At 51.8% G+C, this 17,541-nt stretch overlaps 1 protein-coding gene across 2 annotated transcripts in view; it reads right to left on the bottom strand.

Moving 5' to 3' along the window:
* LOC144946607 (bifunctional heparan sulfate N-deacetylase/N-sulfotransferase 2-like) overlaps positions 1 to 17,541 on the bottom strand; it is a 76,801-nt gene that overhangs the window by 8,932 nt on the left and 50,328 nt on the right. For both annotated transcript variants that reach the window (XM_078875622.1, XM_078875623.1), the window contains exons 7-12: positions 15,463 to 15,645; positions 14,127 to 14,223; positions 8,118 to 8,241; positions 6,622 to 6,796; positions 2,075 to 2,245; positions 749 to 858 (exon numbers count right to left, since the gene is read on the bottom strand). In XM_078875622.1, the coding sequence (XP_078731748.1) occupies positions 749 to 858; positions 2,075 to 2,245; positions 6,622 to 6,796; positions 8,118 to 8,241; positions 14,127 to 14,223; positions 15,463 to 15,645 (860 nt within the window). The remainder of the gene's footprint in view (positions 1 to 748; positions 859 to 2,074; positions 2,246 to 6,621; positions 6,797 to 8,117; positions 8,242 to 14,126; positions 14,224 to 15,462; positions 15,646 to 17,541) is intronic.

Here is a 17,541-nt window from a genome sequence, read left to right as displayed (position 1 = left end):
AACTGCGTGGCTTAGAGGTTGACATTTGAGCGTAAGCGTCTGCGACAGATGTCGTCACATTGCGTTGCTCTATTACGTCATGACATTTGGCGCTAAACGTGGCACTCGACCGCAGCGATTGTGCCAGTCTCGAGTTTAGTGCCATCGCTGTGTATATCCAAGCATCGAGAAAAGGGATGCTTGCGATTTGTTGGCAACAGGGTAAGTTACGCGGTAGTCACGGAAGAGAACACGGCAGATGGTAGCGCACTGTGGAGGCGAACAAGACCCCGATACAGAGCACGAGTGGTAAGGAGAGGGGGGGGGGGGGGGCGGGAAGTTCAGATATTCTGCCGAAGGAAGAGGTTTTTAAGGTGTATCGGGACGAACAGCTTGTGATGGGTGGGCCAGCTGTGCGAGAGAGAAGAAGGGCGGCCCGTCGGAGCGGGCACTGGAGTGGGACTGCTATTGGTCGGCGACCAAAATGGCGGAGATGGTGAGGCTCTGAAAATCCGGGCCCTCCAGGACCGCGTGTCGAATTTTCAGAACCTACAGGATTCCGGCTGACGACGGCCAGAGCTTGATGGCGAGGTGCGCTGGCCACCGAACGGAACTTTGGTCGGTGGCAACTTTTTTTATGTTTACCTTGACATTCCTGGGTTCCGGTCAAGTCGGGAGAATCATCGCGTCGTGCGTGATGCCGTGCGTCACGTCGTGCGTGACGCCGTGCGTGACGTCGTGGGCTATGCCGTGCGCGAGCCGAACTCACGTGAGCGTGCGTGTGTAGTTGAGATACGGCTTGACCTCGAGGAATTTCTGAACTCGCTCCATCACCTCCGCCGGGTTCACCTTGAAGAGCTGCCCGTCGATAATTAACAGCTGGGGACATTTACGGCGATAATAAAAACAAACACAACACAACACGGGTGTCAGGTTACGCTGCATTCACACGCAACCGAAGGCTTTAATTACAATTGATTTTCGTCACTAATCTGGAACCGTTTGGGGCACACGTTCAAAGAGTAAATTAACAAATGTGCATTCGTGTAAAATCACCGACTGAGGGGGATTGACCGATGGGAATATCTAAAATCTTCCCAAAGAGCTCAATACAGAAAAACCCTTCAGGTGGATGAGTCTCAAAACGAACTAGTTTTGAAATGCAATCCTCGGAGGCGAGATCGCTGAGCTGGCACCACTGAGATTCTGGGCTCAGGGCTCTGACCTCTGAGCGACCCGGCCACATGGCTTCCGGAACAGTTGAAAGGGGGGGGCGAATCATAAACGAGATAATCGACGATGGACAACCGTAATTATCTTCATCGTTTGCTGCATTCAAAGTTTGACGAGGGGTCTGTGCGCTGGTTGTGTGTTTCAGCCGATGGCGAAATCGCCTTCGTTGGCACTACCGACGCGTCCGTGTGAAACGGCCGCGTAGGTTTTCGCGGTCGTAGCCGTTCGGAGCTCTCCGATGAGTTTTCGGTTGGTACCGCGTGTTGTGTCGACGCGATGTCTGGCGTTTCGCTCCACGTGCTGGGAAGCTCATTCAGGCAGAACTGAACTAGCTCCCAACACGTGGATCGAAACGTCGGACATTGTGCCAAATAACACGCCGTGGTACGACCCGAACGCACAACGGAGAGCCGTGCAGCGCACACGTTATAAAAACCTCCACAGGAGTATACTGTTACTCGTTTGTAACATTCAAAGGTGTATTCGGGGCTCGGCGTATATCTAAGCGCACGATCAAATACTCCGCATGCCTGGCGTGGCAATAACACAGGGGAGGTGTTACAATGTTCAAACACCAAACAGACACTCCATTGTAAGGCATCAAGTCTGCATGAACTGCACACGCTTGTGGTAAAACATGCAAACAAACGTGCTTTGATAATAATGGAAGCGTTGTCCTTGAAATCGATTGGCCTATACACACCAGAGGCAGCCTCCTTCATGGCCTTGCCTCTGCACCGGTCTTAAGACCAGCGGACGCCACAAGGCGAGCGTCACGAAGGGCAATGCGCACATCAAAGGATGAATAAACAGCTCGCGCCGAGCGGCTTATTATCTGCGGGACCCCGTTTGGCGACGTCACCTGGTTCGGCGGGTAGCTGGCGAGCCATCGCTCCAGGTGCGACGCGTAGCGGCCCGGCAGGAGGCAGTGGCTCTGCAAGCTGCGCAGTGAGGCGGGCGCGTCGGGCCCGGCCGCGATGGCCTCGTGGAACGAGTAGTTGGTGGCAGCGGCGTCTCGGTGTGCCCTCTGATGCTGGACGCGCAAAACACATAAAGGCGAAGATCGCCCGTATAGCCTTTAACAGACTGTTGGGGCAAGAGGTGTTCGAGAGCAACTGTGAAGGCTGGCACAGCACACGAGGGGGTGGATGGCCAGCACCACGCCCGGCCGCCTTTGTCTCCCCAGTGCTGATATTTCACACACCGCACTAGCTACTCATTTTAAGGCTGAGTCGACCCAGGATCGGTTTAGTTATCCGTCAACGATGATGGCCGTGAGCGAGAATCGAACTCGGGTCGCCAGGTTCACAGCGCAGTGCGCTAACAACGACTCTACTGTAAAACCCACGCACACACACACACAAACACTATGACTATAATAACATTCATTTGTTGTGCGGTTTACCCGATGAAAAAAGTTTTTTCCCTTTCAAATTTTAAAAATGTGGACCATTAGAGGCCGGCTACACACACGCGTGGCGGCGGGGTGTTTACCGTCAGCCATGAAGCAGACGGCGCATACTTGACGGCTAATACGCCCGCAGGGTTAACCAGGGCGGCCGTGGGCCACAAACCGCGAAGCTCTGCAACGAGCGGTTAGACGGGCTACCCACTCGTCCACGTCACCACACCGATAAACAAACACAACAACAAACCCCAACGAACAATCAAACATTCGCAAACACGCACTGATCGGAAGAAGGGACACTGTCCAATACCATCCTCTACGATGCATTCATCCGCTTTGAGCCGGCGTCAAGAGCGAATGCGGCGAATTTGTTTGCATTCGTAACAAAACGCAACTTTGTCTTTATCTTACAAGGCAGTGGGGGGGGGGGGGGAGAGGGGTTAATCAGCACGAAGGGTGGCCCAGAAAACACAAGGAAGCACGTTGCTGCTGCGTTATATCACCGTTATGTAACGTGCGGTGGTGGCGGTAGCAGGCTTGCCTCACCCCTCCTGCAGCAGCAGCAGCAGCACCAAGGAACTGTGGCTCCGGGCATTCTATCGCTGCCTATAATCTGTCGCGTCCATGCGTGCGTGGACGCGCCCAAGCACGCACAGCCACTCTGGACTTCACACACGTATACTCGCATCACCGCTCGCTGCGTTTTTTGCCAATTTAAAGTTTATTAAAACGTGGCACTTTCACGGCCAGAAGGGCTGACGACCGATCCTCGCGAATGATAACAGTGGGGCCGGGTGGCACCCGAGGAATGGAATGTGTCCGAGAGGGCATCCGCTGGGGAGATGGAGCGGCGAGATGAGTTTCAAGTGCGCAGGCGCTGGAGGCATTGCGGCGTCGTAAGATCGTGGGAGATGACGGCGAATTGGGGAGGCCTTCACCCAGCAGTGGACTGATGAAAGCTGCTGCTGCTCATGATCATAAAAACAGAAAAGTCGAGCAGAGCTCTCCGATGTGATTTCTCAGGTTGCACCGCGGCACCCAGTACGACGTCCTTCGCCTCTTTGCGTTGCGGGAGGCGCTTCGTTCGATTCGGTTCCCGGCGACGAGTTGACCCGCGAGCCCCAATCATTCAGCACACGTGGGACAAAACGTCCGGACGTCGTGCAAAAAACACGAACAGCGGAGAGCGCTGGCACACAGCTGCACGCAGTCGCTGAGACGACGCGAGCGCGGACAGGCGTGGAGCGGCGGACGACTTCGCTTGCCAAATGCACGACACGCACGGTAACCACAGTGCCTTGCACGCCCTAAACCAGGTGTGTTCTCGACCGTTATCGAACTGTGCCAATCCTCACAATTTGGGCGGTTAAGCTGCCCAAAAATCTTGAGCCATTTTTACCGCGCAACGATTGGCCCGAGGAAACTCGCGCTTAATTTTTCGGGAGACAACAACACTCCCGAGGTCCGCTCGTGAAGATTCGCGTCAAGAATACAATCACAAATGTTCACGATCCTCCACAACCGTTGCCTCCCCAGCATCGGCTGCGAGTATGTACGTTGAACTTCTTTCGCACCGTACCGCAGGCATGCGGCACCACGCCTGGCTTAGAGCAGTGCACGCACAAAATCCTTTAATGGGAGAGATAGATCACTTCGTGAAAAATGTACCCAAAGCAGAGACAAATCTCCCCTTCATAGCCTACGCAGACTGTTTGGGCAAGTGGTGTGAGCTAGCGACCAGTAATGGCCGGCAGTGGGCACACAAGCGCCAGCAGCAGTGTTGATGTTTTGTCAGGATATTCACGAACAATGTTAGCCCTGAGCAGCAATCAAACGCGAGTTCGCCAGTATCGGAGCGTGGTGCGCTAACCACTGCTGTTAGCGAGCACCTATTAAGGCCAGCACAGCACACGAGGGGATGGCCAACAGCACTCATGGCGGCATTGTCTCCCCAGTGCTGAGGTTTTTGACACACGGAACCACACACTAATTTAAGGCTAAGCCAACCAAGGTGAGGCCCAGAACTGGTTCATATATTTTCTGCTGATATTGGTCGTGAGTGGGAATCGAACCCGGGTCGCCGGGTTCATAGCGCAGCTCACTGACCGCTACACTACCGCTCCCCCTTCTGAATAATTTTTGCGGGGTGATTTTTTTTTTTACAGGGGGACGGGCAGTGGCGGAGGAGGGGGGGGGAGGTCCAATCGCATAAACGTACGCAAAGGACACGGCTTCGGGCAGGCCTCACTGAAATATAGTTCCACCCCATCGCTTCCCGAATCACCTCATGCCACTGCAGTAGAAACACGTTTTGATTTAAATTTCGATTTAATGCTTTCGTGACTGCAGGGATTCATCTTCTAGGTTCTTTCGGTAAAGTCACGTAGAAGGGAAATAATAAAATAATAAAAATAAAACATCATAAAATTATTCTCACGACGTTTCGGCCACAACGCAAGCAGCCGTCCTCAGGTGAAGAACAGGTCTGTCGGAAAGACAGCGTCTGAATGAACACCACCAGGCTTAGCAGCGTATATTTAAGCTGGGTTGGAGGGGGAAGAGCGCCTTGACAAAGAAATTTGCATATCAAGAGGAATTTAGCATATTTATGGGAAATGCAGATATGGGATTAGTCAATACTTGTGGAATGCGTACGCATTTTGATTTATTAAAACGCCTCGGCGCAAGTTCAGCGCCGCGAGGCGACCGGCTGAGCCCGCCCCCCAGCGGTCCGTGCCCGTGGCCCCCCACGGGCACGGACCGCTTTTCCGCGCCAAAAAGACGCAGAGCGCGGAACTTAGCTGCTCGACGCGCTGCCAGGTGCAGGTATTTTTCTCGCCGTCTATAAATTGTTTTTTTGGGGATGGGGGGGCGGGGGGGCGGGTGGCGCTCTGCTGCAAGCAGGATTATAAAGATTGCAAAGTCATTAACGAGGACAAAAAAACATTTTCCTCACACTAATTGGATGAGCCGGGTTGTCGGTTTGTAATTATTTCGTGGCTAACTGGACTCTGGCTGGTTGCCACCGAGCGATAACTCTGGCTGTGATAATGAAAGAAAAGAACAAACGGAGAACTTTGTTGAAAACAAGACAAAGGCAAAGATCTCCCGAATAGCCTTAACACACTTTTGGGGCAAGTGAATGCTCGCGAGCACCGTTGTTGAAAACGGACACAGCGATACACACATGTGTACACGTGCGTTCGCACACTTCCACCTGTAGCAACACAATCGTACACAACAACAACCGCCATTCGCTACTAAGTGGCAGTGACGTCACCACGACATTTGTGCCAGGCCATGTGCACCTTGAGGCCACGTGAAGTGTCGAACGCCCGCTGGCAGGAGGTCACGGGGCAGACCCAAGTGCCACGGGTTGACTGACTGAGATGACTGAGACGACTGGCTGATGCACCACCTGTGCCCCCTACTGTGCTAACTTGCTGTGCTTTAGACACCCGGCACTCCGCTCGTTGTTGTGAGCGTCGCTTCTCCGCCCTCCGTTGTTGTTGGAGGGCGACTGCCTCCAACTGCCCAGTAGCGTCCTTAACGAGCCTCCTCCAGAGGCCGATCTTGACACCGCTGGTACAAGTCATCGGCAAGTCCACTCAGCTTCACGTCCTCCTGTACCACGTCACATCTCTTCTCTAGCCCGTGCCGCGCCCGTTTAGCCCCCTCGATTCGGCCAAACAAAAGCTGTTAAGCATACGGTGGCTGGGCATGCGGGCTACATGACCCAGCCAACGCAGCCTTGCCTGCCGGAGGAGCTCACCGATGGGACTTTCCCCAGATCTTACACGTGCATGTACACACACGCACGCTGAAACACACACTCAAAAAAACACGCAAACGCACTTAATATACATATCGCCATATAGCCTTATAGACTATTAGTGAGCACCTATAAAAGCCAGCACAGCACGTAAGGCTTGGACAGGGCTGATGAGGGGACAGGTGAGACGGGGTGACAGGTGAGGTGAGGGGGGCGTGCGCTGCCACACCTGATACCACGAGTGCGCGCGGTCGGCGGGCGGGATGAGGATGGTGATGAGCTTGGCGGTGGGCAGCAGCGCGAAGGCGCGGTGCGGCGCCGGCTCGCTCGCAAAGTACGTGGCGCTCTTCTCGAACAACAGCTCCGCGCTGCGGTTCGACGGCGCCGGGAAGAACTCCATGTACCTGTACACAATTGGGGGGCCCGGTTGGAAAGGGCGGGGAGGGGGGGGAGCAGGGCGGACGTGCGGGTGGGGCACAAAGATCAAGGATTTGCATCGATGGGGCAACTTAAATCCCGAAGCAATTCCAAGTAATCCATAATAGAGTTTTTTTGGGTTAGATCGCATAAATATATAAATGTGTCGTTAAAACCTGCCACCACCCGACACAGCCAACTAAACAGAACGTGCCAATTCATCACGAGTACAGCACACCGGTGTGTTGGAGAGCCAAGCCACAACATTCACAATCTGAGTACGACGTTTCGCCAGTAATTACAACCAGCTTCATCAGGCAAAAGCCAGATTTGTGGAGGAGTCCACCTGTTTCATTCCTTATATAGAGGCGTAGATGTGGCGACCACACTTTTGCGCTCTTGCGCAGCAGCACAAGTGTGATCCACCACCGGCATGCAAATTGGCATTCGTTTTCCAATAGGGGGGCGATGAAGCCCAAGATTTTCGAAATAGTCAAAGATCGCCCCCCAACCGCCCATTAATAGCCTTTGTATGTACTGTACGTCGAACTTCTTTTCCACCGTACGTAGCGCGCAATTAAATCAGTTCGTGTGCAGGAGCTATGTGGATATAATTACATCGCAAGATCGCGAGAGATGGCAGCCTTCATCCAGCGGTCAGTTGCTCGTGGCAGCTGATGATGATGAATAAGGTGTGGCTAGCACCGTGAACAGCCAACTTTGTCTCCCCAATGTTGATGTTGATGTATCAAACCCACGTGCTCAATTAAGGCTAAGTCAAGCTAGGGAAGAGTTTGTTACACGGTCACTAACAGCACCTGCCCCAACACTCTACATGGGCTCCATTGGTAAATATTAAGTATGTGCCTGTGTATGCAGGTTTGCGTGTAGGCAATATGTGTACAATCTCGTGGGCGCGTGTGCACTTGAGATCTACCTCGCCTGGTATACAGGAGGTCGTGGGTTCAATCTCGACCCTGACGCCTGTACATCTGTACAGTAGTTTGTATCTCTCTCTCACCGTGGTCGCGTGGATTTTTCTCCAGGTCCTCCGGTTTTCCCTCCACATTTAGAATCAACATCAAGCGTTTAGAGTATTTGGCTGCAATACATTTCCACGTGATAAGCCACTTCTCGTTGCGCTATCATTTGTGGCCAGGTCGCTTCTGAAAAAGAGCTGTCGAGCCCAGTGGGCCTTACCTGGTAAAATAAAAAAAAGTTTAACTCCACGCGTATTTGTAATGCGCGAGTGCGTGCGTGTTGGCGAGTGACGCGGGTTTTGCGAGCGAGCGGGATTTGCGCGCTGACCAGTCGAGGCCTCGGTGGTAGTTGGCGCCGTTGAAGAACTGCACCTCCTCATAGGCCGCAGGGCTGGGGAAGCTGCTCGTGATGGCCGGGTGAAGCTTCAGGAACGTGTAGAGTGCCGTGGTGCCTGGGGCCAGGAGGGGCGCGGGAAACGGTGTCACTACATCGGAGCAATGCCGCGCGTCGTGCCGGCGTTGGCGACGTTTCCCGAGGCTTGCGAGCGGACGAGGAGAGCAGCGACGATGTCGGGCGCCCGTAGAGTTACGAGAGAAAACCTCAAGGGAGCGGTCAGGGCCACGCGCAAGTCGATCGTGACGGATAATAAATAAGAAAACAGAAAGTAATTAATGGCGACAATCATAATAGTTGATGATGGCAGCGACGTCACAAACATTGCGAACGTCACGAACATTATACATGTACCTCAGCCACAGGTCAGCTGATGCCGGTTACACAAACATCAATTCGTGCAATGAAGAAATGATTGTATTAGATGTGTATACGTCATATGTAATTAGTTCAGGTAAAAAAACCCCAGTCATTCTAGACACACCACAATATTAACAACAAAGAATCAATTATTGAACCGAATCGCAACTCCGAATGATGGCGATTGGTAGAATTACGAGAGGGGTTAATTCCATATCCGTCTGACGTAGTATCACATCATAGAAAAAGACAATCCCCACTCATGCAGCTCACACAAAGTAGCATTAATAAGGATAATAATAATAAAACAATAAAAATGCTAAAACGTTCCTGTAATTCCTCATTGATCGCTCACTCAAGCTGGACACCTCCAAACTCAACTCAACGCTCTTCACCTCAAGCGAGGGATTGAAACACGATTGGCAAATGCCACGGCAAGCGGTACATGCGCGAGTGCTCTTCTTCATCGAGCAACATGGGAAAGAGGACTACAAACTCACACGTCTTTCCCGTTCGGATGACATACGCGTCATCGGAACGGAAACCGGAAGAAGATAAAAAAACGTTATCGGTACCGAGGCTCTTACAAGACCATGCGGGAGGGCGCGTGGCACAGTTTGGCGTCAGCAATCGCAGAGTGTGGTCGTGTCGCTACAGTTTTCTGTAGCGACACAAAAATAGCGGCGCTACGACTCTCAGAATGAAATTAAAGCTGACCGCTTGTGCGTTGCGAGACTCAGCAGTGAAGGGGACCCCACCCTGCAATTTGCAAACGTCTCGGAACGGGAAAGGGTTAAGGGAGCATCCGTTGAGCCAGAGGATTTAACTGTGCAAAGGAATGCGAGCAAAGACTCACAAGTACGAACGCATAAAACGAGCACGCTTTAGTTAGGCGTACGTGTGCTTGAACACCAAGTCAAGAACCGCCCCGCAACAGAAACTTGTGGGAAAGACTTGCAAACTGCCACCCTCTCACTGATCTACCCAGGGGCAGAGTCGCTGCCCTACAGCCTGGTCCGGGGAGCTCGTACACAAAACTACCAGACGCGCAATTAAGCAACGCAACGCGCTTCAAGACCAGATTTGCTGAAACTGTCACAAATCCTCTGGCTGCACGTTCAGGCAAACATTCTGCCGGCAGATGTCTACAGGAACATGCAAGCAGCCATGGAGCGCAATGTAGCCTGCGCTCCTTCATCAGACCTATAGCAGAACTGCACAAACTCTCCCCTGAAGCCACTCTCGTGCGTAGCAGACCTCAACTGTGGCAATTAGCGCCTGAACATAATGCAATCGTACGCAAGGATAGCACAAACACCGCATGCATGTTCCAACGCACGTAACACTCTAACCATGCCGGTGCACATCGTAATGGGAGCTTTGAAACTGTATAATTTTTGCGTTTTTTTATTTTGTTGCCAAATTTTGCTTTAAAAGCTATACTGGCAGTGTTTAATTTAATCTGCACCAGACCAGGCCACAGTTATTTTAGCGCGGTACATCCCGTCTCACACCTCATTTTATCTTTGAAACTTTTAAAAGCCTGTTCATATTATTACATCAGCAAAGGGTAAAATAAATAATAAAAATGATGCAGGATAATTACACTATGTAACACAATTTTTCTTCCTGGGTAATAAGTGTTATTTTGTAATTGCTTATGCCTACAAAGTACAGAAAAAGATTTAGAACCGAGTAGTTTTTCGAGTTTGTTCCTCCCCACAGAGAACTCGGTCCGCTGTGGCCAGTCCCGCCTGTCATAGTGCGCCTTGGTGTCTAAATCTTTCGTAGTCATTTTTGTATTACTTTAGTATAAATACATGTTAATTTTGATTCATATGTTGTTTTTTTCTGAGTTTATGTGAACGAAAAAACACAAATTCGCCCGTTTTCTCATTGAAAATAGGTAAATTTCGAAGTATCACTGTCCTGGTCACAAAAGCAAAGTTTGTGGGGAATAATAGCCATTTTCTATACGTTTGAGGCATAAGCAATTACGAAATAACACTTAGTACCCAGGAACAAAAAAAATTCTTATACAGTGTCATCAATAAGTATATCTCACTTGAGCAGTAAGACCTAACGCTGATACCCATTACCCTCCCTCAAGCCAAGCCCAGTAACGTTCCATAAAATATCGAGGGGAAAATGCCGTGGTATGTTTCATCAGCGTTGCTGAGCTGTGGTGGACATGTCACTGGCATCGATGAGCCGCGGTAAGTTTCACACCGAACGGTTTAGGCGTTTGCAGCTTTCATTAAAACATGGGGCGCGTTCTACAACAAGACGGGGATTGACGCACAGACATACGTGATATTTCCCAGGAATAACAATCGGCAAGCCAATCAAGCTTGCCTTAGAAAAAATCAACGCGAGCGAGAGAAATTGAACCAGTCCGACAACCGTGGGCGGCTGCGCGATACTTGGGGTGCATTTCCGTAACGCAAATCGCCGGTGCCTTGAGAGGTGATTTTTAACCGTTTAAAAAAAAAGGTTGGCAAGCCACCCGTCTCTCGTCGAGTGCGATATTAATTGAGTCGTTATTGCCGCGGGGGTTGCTCTGGGATTTTGGAGCGAGGGGTGACGGGGCTTTGTGCGACGCGTGCCGCGGCGTCGATGGCGCTGCTGAAGGCGAGGAAGCCACGTGAATTCATTAATGTGCCACGAAGCCCCGGCTCCACGGAGCAATGCCTCCGGCTTAGATGAATAATGAGCCCGCCGCTGCATCCGAGGCAGGCGGCACCAGAATGCGTGCGGCAGAGATTTGACAAAACTCTGGCGGGTCGGCGCAACGCAAAACAGCGCCGAGTTGACCTCACTCTGACTGTCACTTCTCTATTTGTCCTGGCTGAACGTCACTGAAATCGTGTCGCGAGGTGGAGAAGCGTCCGTTTGAAATTACACCGGTCAGCAGAGCATCGCCCCGGAAGGCAGGTTCACTCGACTACTCGCGGAGTAACCACGCCAGGCCTCTCTTAGCCGAACATCAGAAGAGACTCTTACGTTCCCCGTGTGAGGTTTATCAGTAATCGGGAATGGTGAAATACAGAGTAGAACAAATGCAGGATGGAGGCCCATTGGATAGTTGGATACGACAACGAGGAGTCTCATCGAAACAGGCGCTGTTGGGAAGTGTCTACTTTGTGCCGGCATGGCAAAAAACATCAAGACTGTCTTTACTGCTTTTGTCTACCCAGCACGAATGTTTACACACCGCACCAGGTACTAATTTTGAGGCTGAGGTGACTTTCTGATATCGGACATGGCTGGGAATTGAACCCAGATCATCTGGTTTGTAGAGCAGTGAGCAAAATACCGCACCATCACCGCCCACACAAAGATCCCCCCCTCCGTATAGCCTTAACAGATTGTTGGGGCAAGAGCCGTTAGCGAGTACCTGTGAAGGCTGGCATGACATCGGAGGAGGTGGGCGGCCAGCACCACGACCTTTGTTTCTCTAGTAACAATGTTTGCACATTCTGCCAAGTACTCGTTTGCGACTGAGTCGACCTAGGGGAGGCCCAGGTCTGATTCAGATAATCGTCACTGGTGTTGGTGGCCGTGAGCGGGAAATCAAACTTGGATTCGTAGCGCAGCGTAGCGCTAACCGCCGCCCTACCGCTCCCACTTATATGTGTGACTGCACACGCACGCACGCAAGCACGCACGCACGCATGCACGCAAGCACGCACGCACACTCGTACGCAAGACCGCAAACCATATTGACGCATCGACGAACAAGTGCACCACATAATTTGGTATGCCGCCCTTGTACACCGGAGCCCCGTTTATAATGAACCCGCGTCTGTGCCCTCGGGTACACGCGTGCCTGTGCGTCGCTACCAAATTAACCGCAGCCGGCTATAAACATGGCGGGGGGGGGGGGATTTTCTACAAAGCACACACAAGCCAAGGCAGTTCTTTCAAGAAGAGCCAAGGAGGCCGAATGATAGAGCTTCGACTGTGTTAATATTTACCAACGATAAAAAACAACGGCAACAAAAAGGAAAATACTGGCAAGGCCAGCTCACACCCGGGCCACTTATTTCACAGAACCAGAGTGTGCAGCAGGGCAAAGGTTCAAGGAGTGCACCGGTCTGCACAGAGCACTGTGAAGATGGATTCCGGTCTGGCTGACCCAAGAGTTCTCCTGCATCTACGTTTGTGGAGGGGAAAAACTAAAATCCCTACGGAGTCTGAGCAGGTGGGGGGGGGGGTGGGACATTCAAAGATGAGTACTTCACACCGACCGGTCGTTACCGAAAGGTACGGCGAAAAATATTCGTTGATGAAGTATCTTTTTAAACATAATCATTATTATACTCCTAATAATTATAGTGGACAATGACTCGGAGCAGATAAAAATGATCGAGCATGAATCAGAATATGTGTTAACACTGGAGGAATCCGATAAGCTTTCAAGCTCGTGACCATGACTACGGCTGCTGCTCACCACAGGCCCAAGCGTGACCGACTTGACGAGGCTACATTAACGAGTCTGGATGAACACGTGGACCTGAGATAGTTTAGTAGTTTTGTTAGAGACTGCAGTGCACAGAGCAACACCAACAATGGTAGTCTTATTTCATTTATATATGCAATGTAAAAAATATTTACTGAGTTCACCGATTGGCTGACCTGATGATAATGGAGGGAGGAGAGGGAAGGGAGAGGGAGGGAGGGGAGGGAGGGAGGGAGGGGAGGGAGGGAGGGAGGGGAGGGAGGGGAGGGAGGGGAGGGAGGGGAGGGAGGGGAGGGAGGGGAGGGAGTGTCCGCTTGAGCCGTGTCTCCACCACGACTACGCAAAATCCGCTGACTGCGATTTGACTAAAATCCCAACTGCATCATCGACTAGACCGAGACTACAGCTAAAACATCCATAATCGCGTAAATATAAATGCGTCATTAAACCAGCCACCACCCGACACAGCCAATTAGTAAGGTTTGTCACGTAAACAGAACGTGCCTATTCGTTACTAGTACAGCACACTGGTGTGTTGGAGAGCAAATACACAATATTTACAATCTAAAAATGACGTACGACACCACCCACCTCTTTCTGTGCCCTCCTACCCTTCTCCCTGTGCCCCCTTCCTCTACCCTGTCTATCCTCCCTGGGCCACGGCCGTAGATCGCTACGATTGAGCGCTAATACGTCGGTCGCTTTTGGAGGACGCTTTGGAGGACGTCTACCCAAGCGTCTTTGTGTCTGTGCTGTTGGTGAATAAACAACAAAAACGCACACTGCCGGGTGGCCAACTGGTCGGCCCTGAACTCGCCGGCAATCTCATGGCAAATGCACACAGCGGACATTAACACATTCACCACTGGCCTTTAGCGCGGGATCCCAAGTGCTTACCGTCGTCCCGGCTAACTTAACAGCCGGCAATAAATCATGGCCCAGTTGGGACGAGGCAAGGAGAGGGGGGGAGAGAGAGGCCCCGGGGTGGAGCAGCGCTTTCCTTTTGCGAAGCAGCCAACGGAAGCAAAACTAAGCTCCCCGATACTGGGACCCTCAATCATCCTAAATGAGTTCATAAAATAATAAAATAATAATAAGCGCTCCCTCGCATAAGCACTGACCGGTCTTCTGGGGCCCGATCACCAACAGCTTGGGCAGGCGGTCGCAGGTCTTCTCTTTAGACCAAATGTCCTGGTGCCTCTTGTCGTTGCAAGGGTTCTGAAAAGGGACATTCCAAAGGGAAATATCAGACAGACAGCCGGGGCCATGTTTTTGCGATGACCTTGGCGCAATAGAAGCCTCCAAGGTACGACTGTACAAAGCTTCCGAGGAAGCGACAGATTGTGCGTCACGTTTTGGTGCCAATCGCGTGAGATAGCTGAATCGCTAATATCGGTGTGACATGTTTGATAAGCGCAAAGGTTTGATGAAGTTTAAGATCAAGGGATCAGATGCTCATTAGTAGTGATATATGGTATGGTTGTTGCACACGAATATTTTTTTTAACAGAGCTGCCAATAAAATGTGAACTTAATACCACCGCGAAGACGGATGATGCCTTTGTATTGTTTTTTGGTATTTAAAATAAAATGCATTATTTGGCGAAAATGCAACCGCTTGTGCAATCAATGACCACGGCATCAAAAAACTAATTTAGTTTTTTTTACTAAACTGGGCATAATGCCAGCAGTGAGAACTGCAATTAATGAAATATACAGGGCGATGAAAATGTGGTGAAGCGCTCTTTTAAAAAGCATGAAATGGCATTGCATGATGCTGGGTAAGAGAGACCGATAAAAACTAGATTTGAACTTTTCCCCCAGTCATTTTATCTTGATTGTACTCGTCAGCATTATGTCGTGAGACTGCGTTTCGGCTCGGTGCTCCGAGCCTTGTGCTGCAGAGTGAATGACATCACAGAACTACACACAAAGTGCTCGGCACACAAGAACCTGGGCGGGGGTCGCACGTGAAGCCTCTACTGGGGCGCCGGGTCCACTAAAACTCCGCAAGTTGGGCACAGTAGGGAGCGCATGCCATGTCAACCCACGTCACCTGGGTCTGTCCTATGACCTCCTGTCGGCAGAGATCGCTCGACACTTCACTAAGCCTGGTGCAAGCGCCATAGTGGCGTCACTACCGATTAGTGGCGAATGGCGGCGGCTGTTTTGTTGCTGCTGCTGCTGCGTCCGTCACCGAGTTAGATTTCCTGCTCACGGCCAACACCAGCGACGATTATCTGAACCGGTCCTGGGCCTCCCCTAGGTCGACTCGGCCTCCAATGAGTACCTGGTGCGGTGTACGAACATCGCCACTCGGTAGACAAAGGTGGCCGGGCGTGGTGCTGACCACCCACCCCCTCGTGTACCGATCCGGCCTTCATAGGTGCACGTGAACAGCACTTGCCCCTAACAGTCTGATTAGGCTATACGGGGGGGGGATCTTTGTCTTTGTCACCTGCCACAGGGGGTCCTTGTCCTGCGGGAACAGCTGGAAGTACTTATTCGCCAGCTGCACGGGCGGCAGCGTCGCCAGCTGCAGGTTTGTCCAGCAGCCCACGAAGTCCACCAGGGTCTCGAAGGTGTGCAGCCCGAGACGGTCGTTGCCGTAGTTGGACAGGTGCGTCATGAAGATGCTGATCTGCGAGGGTCACGGGAAGCAGACGAAGGCTTCGCTCATTACCTGTGTACCGACAGTTCAATGTTCACGTGCCATTCTATTGCGGGTCTGCTGCTGTGCGGTGATATCTTTGCGTGGTCCCGCGACTGTTCTGTTGTTGTGTTTTTTGCCGCCTTGTATTTATTACTTATTTACATTTAGTAACCATTTTCCCTATTGTGCACTCGTATCGTTTTTGTTGCACCGTTTGCTGTCCAAACTCGCTGACCCCACACCCATGCTGGACATCACGGCTCATCGGATTCCTCCTGCAGTCGAAATGAAGATGCCGATTCTAGGTAACGGCGACGTCTTGGGCAAATGACGGTCGGTGGAGGCAGGGGGCGGTGGGTGGGGTGCTTGCTGCAGAGGTTCGCGGTTCGAGCCAAGCGGCCACCCTGATTAATACTGCGGGTGGATTGACCATAAATGCTACGTGCTATCTCCTTCACAGTTGGACGTTAGAATATCCCCCGGACGTTATTCAACTAAAGCGTAGAGGCCCACGAGTGCCGGCGTCACGCTCCAAATTTGACAGATTTGAAAACGTTACCTGCAAGATATTTAATTGGGTAACACCACATTGCAAACTTTGCCCGCCTGTGTAACACAGCGCAAATACCAAATTTACTAATTAATATGTATATATACATTTGAGATTCTACCTCTCATTCCTTCTGTGACTGGATGGAGGGTCACCATGCAAGGTCATGCTTTGATTTTAGATCAGACAGCATTTTTTGTCTCCTGACAATCATTCTGTCCATTGCGTAACCACTCTTCTGCACAATGTCATCTGTATGTATGTTGCACTTCTTTTGCATCGTACGAAGCCAACCGTGCTCATTGAAGGTTCGGGGGGGGGGGGGGGGGAAGGACAACAAACTACAATCACAGTTCGTAACATTCGCAGTCGTACAGTAGCGATCGATTCCTACACGCATGATTCCATGCCGTGTATCGGCAGCGTAAAAATCCTATTCAACCCGCGAGTCAATGAACCGTTACGATGCTGTGTCACGGCGCCTCGGCCAGATGAAGGGGCCCATTTGGGGGGGAGGAGAGGGTCAGGGGGAGGGGGGGACAACTTGTGACTCCCCGCGATGAGGCAAGGGAACATGCCCTCGGGCCAGTGACAACAGCGTCTCCGTAAAGCTCGTTTTTTAAAAACCTGCGGTGCCTTCCGCTCTCGCCGGTGACAGCGAGCTCCTCGTTAGGAACACCGCGCACCGCCACCCCCCCGCGTCACACCCCGCGGCTCGCCCAGGACGACGAGGTAATGCGCCGTCGGCTCCGATGTCACTCCGCGCGGCGTCAACCGCCGCTGTTTCGGGGGCCAACACCCGAGCGGCGAGCGGCTGCTGCTGCTGCTGTTACCCAGCTTGGCTCAGATCTCAACGACTGTGGCCACGGACGCTTCTCCTGACACGCCGAGAGATGATTTCGGTAAGAACCGTCGGCTCGATTGGTGACAACCGTCGCGCACAGGGTCAACAATCGTCATGGCCTGAGGTAATGGTGAAGGTGCAGCGCTGCAATTGGTTGCTCACTCCACCGCTGGCGGAAGCGTCTCCGCTACAGGAAGCTCTAGAGAGAGCCCCCTCTAGATGGTACTTTGGCCCACTCGTCCACATTGACCAGATGCCTTATGAGAGGGCGCCATGGTGGCTAGGAGATGTTAACCACCTCGCCTGGTATACAGGAGGTCGCGGGTGCGATCCTCACACTGACGCCTGCATATTTGGAGTTTGCATGCTCTCCCCATGGTTGCGTTGGTTTTTCCCTCCCCATTTATAAACGTGCGTTTAAGAGTATTTGGCTGCTATACATTGCCACATGATGGTAAGCCACTTCGATGAGCTATTGTTTGTGGCCAGG

This window comes from Lampetra fluviatilis, chromosome 41 (genome assembly GCF_964198595.1).
Source record: "Lampetra fluviatilis chromosome 41, kcLamFluv1.1, whole genome shotgun sequence".
NCBI classification, from domain to species: Eukaryota; Metazoa; Chordata; class Hyperoartia; order Petromyzontiformes; family Petromyzontidae; genus Lampetra; species Lampetra fluviatilis.
This window is presented reverse-complemented; position numbering and strand designations above follow the sequence as displayed.